The sequence below is a fragment of the Hypomesus transpacificus genome, chromosome 2 (assembly GCF_021917145.1).
Source record: "Hypomesus transpacificus isolate Combined female chromosome 2, fHypTra1, whole genome shotgun sequence".
Classification (NCBI taxonomy): Eukaryota; Metazoa; Chordata; class Actinopteri; order Osmeriformes; family Osmeridae; genus Hypomesus; species Hypomesus transpacificus.
In genome coordinates, this window is record NC_061061.1 from 2,219,463 (window position 1) to 2,226,970 (window position 7,508).

Consider the following 7,508-nt stretch of genomic DNA (forward strand, 5'->3'; position numbering starts at 1 on the left):
CTTTCTCTTTCTCGTCATCATTGTGGGCACACACACACACACACACAAGCAAAGAGTTAGACCTCACCAGGCCATGGCAAAAACAGGGATCTATTTCTAGGAGGTGTTGGGTGTCTGATAACCCCGGGATAGCTGGCATGATCCCCCAGGCTGGCAGACACACCGCATTCCTGCTGTATTTACTACAACTGGTCCATAGCAGACACACATGCAGGCAATCACACACACACATACACCGCCCCTCTCTCTTTCTCACTGGGGTTTCAACACTTTTAGCTGGGGCTGGTCTCATTCTGCTGGTGCAACCCACGATCCTCTGGGGTTTAACCCCAGGTTACAATCAAGAGGTCAAGCTGAAAGAGAGAAAGAGAGAGAGAGGGGGAGAGAGAGAGAGAGAGAGAGAGAGAGAGAGAGAGAGAGAGAGAGAGAGAGAGAGAGAGAGAGAGAGAGAGAGAGAGAGAGAGAGGGGCAGAAAGTGGGAGAGGGAAAGAGGGAGAGATAGAGTAAGAGTGGAAAGGAAGAGAGAAAAAAGAGAAAGAGAGAGAGAGGACCTGCCAGAGGACCTGCCTTTGTGTCTGACATGGTAAGACTGGTGCCCAAGGGTTCTCTCTCAGCCAGCTGCCCTAAATATTTCACTCTGGGCTGGGTTTTAGTTCCCATCTTACAGGCACTCAAAGTCACCTTGACCAGCCAGGTAGCTCACCAGGGAAAATTTGGTTATTTTAGCCCAGAAAGATCAATGCTGGTCATGCTTCATGCTGGATGAAGACTGGTCTGATTTATGAGAACACACACACCAAATGTTTTAACCAGTGCCTTTGTCCACACTGATGTCTATATGCCCTGGGATTAGATAGCCTATAGAGTTGTTGTTCTTTTATTTGAGGTGACATTACTTGAAGGTTAAGTTTATGTAATGACCTTTAAGAACTCAATAAAATTAAACTCATCCATCCGTAAAAATATTTAGGGAGATATGTTGAAAAATGTTTGTGCCGTGCACACAAATTGCATAGGCTACCTGAAAAAGCCATGAAACATACAGTTTCATTGTCATATTACATGTTAAACGGTGTTTGTTGAATGCATGTTTTGATCTACACCGGATAGTGAGGAAGTAAGTCGTTGGACTTGAGGACCAAGCGGGCGCTGCGCGTCTAGTCGGTGGGTCATATTTTAAGAGGAGATATGATCAAACTGCGAGCGATGACATTTTCGTCAATGACGCGTCACTAATTAGTTTCGAGTTTCCACCCCTCAGTCTTCTAAGTAATGTTTTCATCACTTTACCTTCTTTCGCTGAAATCTTGGTTATAGGCTTGGTTACCAGCTTGTTTTACGCTGAGCGTAAAACATGGAGCCCATAGCTGTCGAAGCAGAAAACCTGACATCGGGGACAGTGGCTTCTCACCCGGTTTGTACAGCATGGGCGGAGGGCCCCGAGACTTCAGTTTTCCACCTTGCCAATATGTTACTTGTTTTGGGATTCATGGGCGGAAGTGGATTCTACGGGCTTCTTTACCTGTATAGTTTTTTGGCAGTTGGTTTCTTCTGTTCCTCGATTTGGGCATGGTCGGACCCGTGCACGACGGACACCTTTCTGTGGAGTTTTGTTCTTTTCGCAGCGTGCGTTGGTCAAGTTGTGCATGTTGCCTACCGGTTAAGGAACGTTACTTTCGAGAAAGAGTTCCAAGACCTGTACAACTACATGTTCAAGAAGCTAGGTGTGTCCCTGGTCCACTTTGGGAAGATTGTCGTTTGTTGCGAAGGGGACATCCATACAATTGAAAAGGACCACTGCTTTGCAGTGGAGGGAAAGACGTCGATCGATAAGCTGTCTGTTCTCGTGTCCGGCAGGTGCCCTTAACTTTATCTTCCAGTTATTTATCATGTATAAAAAAAACATGACTTATCTCATCTTAACCCTGTCTGTTTTATCCACAGAATTCGAGTGACTGTAAACGGGGAATTTTTACATTACATCTATCCTTTCCAGTTTCTCGACTCTCCAGAATGGGACTCACTCAGACCCTCAGAGGAAGGGATCTTCCAGGTGACCTACTGCCTTCAGCCTACATCAACCTCTTTATGAATACTGACATTTTGCCTTTAATCTCTAATGTTTTGAGTCTGTGTTAAGAAAAAGCATTTTCTCTCCCCTCTTAATCTCAGGTAACGCTGCGCGCTGATAATCAGTGTAGGTATATTGCTTGGAGGCGTAAGAAGCTGTATCTGTTGTTTGCCAGACATCGCTACATAGCCAAGATCTTCGCTCTGGTTGTGCGGAACGATATCGCGGACAAGCTGTACTCCCTGAACGACAAGGCGTTCGACAGCGGCGGGATCCGGTTTGATCTCCGGTTACCCAGTTACTGTCACGTGCCGGGGCCAGAATTAGAACGAACAGCTGCATTCCTGCAAGTCGCAGAGAAGGAGTGAAGACGGATGTAGCTGGCTGTCCCGTGACTATCAGCGAACTTGTTGAATGTTTTTAGTCTGTTGTAAATTGTCAGTAGGCTCTTTTGATGGTTCATCACCCTTATACTTTTTATCAATGTGGTTATAATGTATTTAACTTCAATTTTTGTGGAAATTGTATGGATTATGTTGGACAGGGTCCGTTGTCTACGTTCGAGCGCGCCTGCATGTCAGTGTGTTTGCGAGATATTTCAGAAATAATTCACCCAAACGACACTTGTTCAGCCATGGCCCATGGGCTGTATGTTTTTGTGCCTGAACATTGTAAATGGATTAAATTTGATTGTGTTTTAACAAATCTAACACCTGTCACTTTGTCCTTTTGAAAACACACAGCCAAAGCCCTGCGCAGTTCAGGTAATTGTCCGTCATTTTTGCGCAGCGCTGACAGTGGTGCTGATTTGAGCTCGAGCAACTCATCAATATTCGAAGGGGTTTTTATTTCACATCATGGAAACGTCATGGTTGACAAGAGTGTACTCACAAAAAACACCGCAGCCCCATACATTAGGCTACATTAATATAAGACAGTTAAGCCACAGTTAGGCTTTTAGAAAAAGTTAAAACTTAAGGCAATCATCGTTTGTTAAACAGGCATAGGCCTACATCCGGATTCCATTCAATCAGTTGCATAAATGTTTGCAGATGAACTATGACTTGGGCTCTTCGAGAGCAGCGCGGGAAGACCGAATATTGAAACGGTGTTTGAGGAAACAGAGCGCTCATAGGCGCTGTTTTATCTCCCCCTGTCGGAAGAGTCGGCTATTGCTGATGCGCAGCGACGGTGTTGACGACTGTCCGTTCGCCTCTTGCCCATTTTAGTCAATGTCTGTCAGCCCGCTGGTATGCGCGGCTCACACTGTACAGCCCCCCAGCTCGAGCGGACGCACACACAGAGCTCCGTATTCTAACTTTAACATTGTTTTTCTTCTGCTTTCTTTGATAATTATCAACGAGCACATTGGATTTAGTCCTGTCAGGTAAGTTAAACATCATTTGCTCTCCCGTTTGGCGAAGGGTCAGAGAAGTAGCCTACATTTTAAAAGACGTTGTAGCCGTTATAGTCGCCTTGACTACTGTGGATCCCAGCTTTGAGTAACCAACCCACCTCATTTCTTTCTCAAAATGTAGGCTACGGGCTAGGATATGACCTCATACGCTGTATTTGATGTTCACATTTTAAACCACGAAAGTAGAGCCATATCAGTTTTTCGTTTCTGTATTTTATCTGTTATCTCTCTCTCTCTCTCTCTCTCTCTCTCTCTCTCTCTCTCTCTCTCTCTCTCTCTCTCTCTCTCTCTCTCTCTCTCTCTCTCTCTCTCTCTCTCTCTCTCTCTCTCTCTCTCTCTCTCTCTCTCTGTCTGTCTGTCTTTCCTCAAGTGGCATTTCAGTAAAGGTCATCTTCGTGTTTGCATTTTGTTCATGCAGATAATGACTGATTTAAATCCCACAGAGATCAATGAGAATAAATGTTTTAGATTTTATCCTGTGATTTAGCTTGTGGCTTTGAATGCCTGATCTTGTTTAAGCCCCCTTCTCCAAAAGACAACATTACAACAAAGATCACAAGCTTCACTGACGCAGAATAAGTCCGAAATATGTCAGATATACAAACTATTGACGGTCAAACACAACATAATTCAACATATTGACTGAATGACAACCAACTGCACAGGCCTACATCTGCTCCAAAATACAAAAAGTATTCATTGGCAGACGTTTGGATCCAACGCAACACACAGAGGGGGATTGAAAATGCCACTTCTTCATTTGCAATCAGATGCTCTAATCACTGAGCTTAATCAATGAATGTCAACCGATAACGAGCACCCACTCCTCCGTGAACCCCTCTCTCGGTGTGTAGGTAACCCTGCTTCAGGATGACGACACCCTCCACTATCTCCACCCTCCTCTTCACCTCCCTGGCCCCACTGGCCTCCCCAGGGAAGGGTATGGGAGTGATGGAGCTCAACGTCACCTCCTGTGAGGACTGGGAGCAGGCTCATCACCTGCTCTTCCACCTGGGGAACCTGTCTCTGCTGGTGGGGCTGGTCATCCCCACCACCCTGGCCCTGCATATGATCCTGCTCCGCTTCCTGCTGATGACAGGTGGGTCTGGGCTGCCCCCTGCTGGTGGCGCGCGGCCGTGCGGCATTTGGGGGCGGAGTGGCTCGGGGGGGAAAAACGTGTTGCTAGGGGGTTTATGACCCAGTCAAACACGTGCAGCTTTGTCTTGACATCTTCATCTGTGATGGCAGTGTAAGCCCCTCAAAATGGGTTCCGCTTTTATCCAAAGCGACGTACAGTTCAGAGGGAAAATTGGAACCGGCAACCTCTTGATTTGCAGTCAAGTGCTCTGTCAAGTGCTCTACTCACTTAGCTATACCCTCCCCAAATGACATACGTTTGTTTCCAGTGTAGTTATAAACCTACATAAGGGTAACAAGGGTATTTACTTAGACAGCAACCCAAGCAGAGTTCCAGTACTGTACACAGTCGACTTGTGTTGCTGTGCCCCATTTCACTTCCTCTTCCTGTCCCTGGCAGGATGTTGTCTCTTCATCGCCTGGGCAACGCTGTACAGGTGCAACCTGGACGTGATGGTGTGGAACGTGGTGTTTCTGATGGTCAACTTCATGCACTTCTTCTACCTGCTCTACAAACGCAGACCAGTGAGTACCTCACCCGCACGGTCGACCAAGTACCACCGCCAGGCGCCTTGGTGGCTCACCTCACCGTGCAGGCTGAGGCCTCACCGCAGCTGCCTGGGTTCGAATTCAGCCTGGGCCCTGTGTTGCATGTCTTCTTCCCCTCTCTCTCTCTCTCTCTCTCTCTCTCTCTCTCTCTCCCCCTCTCCCCCTCTCCCCCTCTCCCCCTCTCTCTGCCTTCCCTGTCATGCTTCAGTTCACCTTGGTCCATTAAAGCATGAAAAATGCCCCCCGAATCCATTTTCAAATCCCCCCATCCAACCTCGTCATCAACTCAAACCCGTACCTGTTTGAAATATTTCTCTGTGCGTGTTATGCAAGCTACGAGAATACTGTTGTGCAACATCTCCTAGAGTGCAGACAGAGGAAGCCCTCAGAGTTGCAACCGTGAGCTTACTTAAACAGTACCCCTGCCTCACAATGGGATATTTAGGTCAGGTGTCCCACTCGCTCGTTCCCCAGGGGGCCCTTCCTGGCTAGATGAGATGCAGGTCTTTAGGATGCAAGGAAAACACCAGGGGACCCTCTCATCGTGAGTGGGCCCTCCTCCGAGCAGGAGAATGAGACCAAGTCTCTATGATTGTATTTGCAGCACGCAACAGCACATTCACCATCTCGTTCAATGGCTTCTCTCCTTCACTCTCACACCTCCGCTCGTCTCGAAGGAACGTTCCCCACGGCGTCGGCTGTTTGCTCAGTCAGGAGTCCTAGTGGCCCTAGCTCTCCTCAAAACCCGTACAAAACACTTTAGATCCAGGGGCTTGTAATACGTGTTTGTTACGAATCCCTCTGGAAGGCAGGGAAACGTAACCCGCTGCAACTACTAACCGCGGAACCAGGTTTGAGGAGCGTGGGCAATAAGGAAAGCGACACAGAACAGCCGGGGGAACGGAAAATATAGGGAGTTTATTCTCCTCGCACATACCAATGTAAAGAACAGGAATCACAGGGCACGACAAAGACCTGACAAGGGGGCTGGGAGAAAGGGGCTGAGCGGGACCAAAGCAAAGAAATCAAATAGGTAACCTCCCTACCCCTAGCCTGTCAACCTCCCCACCCCTAGCCTGTCAACCTCCCCACCCCTAGCCTGTCAACCTCCCCACCCCTAGCCTGTCAACCTCCCCACCCCTAGCCTGTCAACCTCCCCACCCCTAGCCTGTCAACCTCCCCACCCCTAGCCTGTCAACCTCCCCACCCCTAGCCTGTCAACCTCCCCACCCCTAGCCTGTCAACCTCCCTACCCCTAGCCTGTCAACCTCCCCACCACTAGCCTGTCAACCGCCCCACCCCTAGCCTGTCAACCTCCCCACCCCTAGCCTGTCAACCGCCCCCAACACAAACATATCTGGCACACAAGTAAGGCGCCCTAAACAAAACAATACAGGGGGTGGTCCGCCCAGGGTCTTAGCTAAGGTGTATAGACAAAGTAATCCTACGGGTAGAATGTAAGCCCATGGGCGTCTAACCTACAGGACTCCCCCTTCCCCCCCAGGGTTTAAACAGAAGGCACAACACTGGGTATACACAGACCATATAAACCACACATCACCCAGTCAAGGTCTTAATGGCAACAACAGACAAACCCTCCTCCCAACAGGAGAGAACTAAGGAACTGAAATAGCAAAGGAAAACCGGGCGGGGCAGGAGCAGATGTGTAATTGAAGGTAATTGAGTGCCTCCGATTGGCTGCCACTGATTGGAGGACACTGATTGGACCACAGGGGGGCAGGACCTGGAACCCCTGGAGAACAGACAGGGGCCGGGTTTCCCAGATTCGTTAAGAAGCTCTTAACGCTAAGAGCGTCTTAAGAACGTTCTAAGGGGCGCTCTTGAACGCTCTTAGAACGTTCTTAAGAAGATCTTAGCGTTAACAGCTTCTTAACGAATCTGGGAAACCCGGCCAAGGACAGGACAGAGTGCAAACTAGCAGTACAAACAGGGAGGGGTCCTGGAACGTAACAGCGTTAGTCTTACAATAACGCTGACCCTAACCCTCACTAATATCATTAACACTTATGAACACATATCAATGTTAATAAGCATCTTATGAAAGCCTTATTAAAGCCTAACTAAGACTTACTACAAGCAGCTGGATCCCATTGTGTTCCCATCTTGTGTATGTCCGCTCAGATCAAGATCGACCGGGAGTTGAGGTCGGTGTACAAGCGCATGTTCGAGCCCCTCCACGTGCGCGAGGCCTTGTTCCAGCGGCTCACCGGACAGTTCTGCACCATCCAGACCCTGAAGAAGGGCCAGGTGTACGCGGCCGAGGACAAGACCTCCGTGGACGAACGCCTCAGCATCCTGCTCAAAGGAAAGTAC

At 48.5% G+C, this 7,508-nt stretch overlaps 2 protein-coding genes across 4 annotated transcripts in view; both read left to right on the forward strand.

Moving 5' to 3' along the window:
* Nucleotides 1–1,136: 1,136 nt before the first annotated feature.
* popdc3 (popeye domain containing 3) lies at nt 1,137–2,772 on the forward strand. Of its 2 annotated transcripts, XM_047035255.1 has the most exons (4): nt 1,137–1,857; nt 1,945–1,957; nt 2,039–2,053; nt 2,173–2,772. In XM_047035255.1, exons 1-4 carry the CDS (start codon nt 1,355–1,357, stop codon nt 2,437–2,439), a joined length of 798 nt encoding a protein of 265 aa, XP_046891211.1. In that variant the 5' UTR covers nt 1,137–1,354; the 3' UTR covers nt 2,440–2,772. The 2 variants fall into 2 exon arrangements, with proteins under 2 accessions (XP_046891211.1, XP_046891220.1); XM_047035264.1 differs by having other exon boundaries at nt 1,138–1,857; nt 1,945–2,053.
* Nucleotides 2,773–3,293: 521 nt separating this feature from the next.
* The window catches only part of bves (blood vessel epicardial substance), a 7,360-nt gene continuing 3,145 nt past the window's right edge, over nt 3,294–7,508 (forward strand). Inside the window, exons 1-4 of one of the 2 annotated variants that reach the window (XM_047036169.1) lie at nt 3,294–3,458; nt 4,343–4,587; nt 5,026–5,150; nt 7,317–7,504. In XM_047036169.1, coding sequence (XP_046892125.1) covers nt 4,359–4,587; nt 5,026–5,150; nt 7,317–7,504 — 542 coding nt within the window. In that variant the 5' untranslated portion in view covers nt 3,294–3,458; nt 4,343–4,358. The remainder of the gene's footprint in view (nt 3,459–4,342; nt 4,588–5,025; nt 5,151–7,316; nt 7,505–7,508) is intronic. The other variant, XM_047036174.1, reaches the window with a different exon arrangement.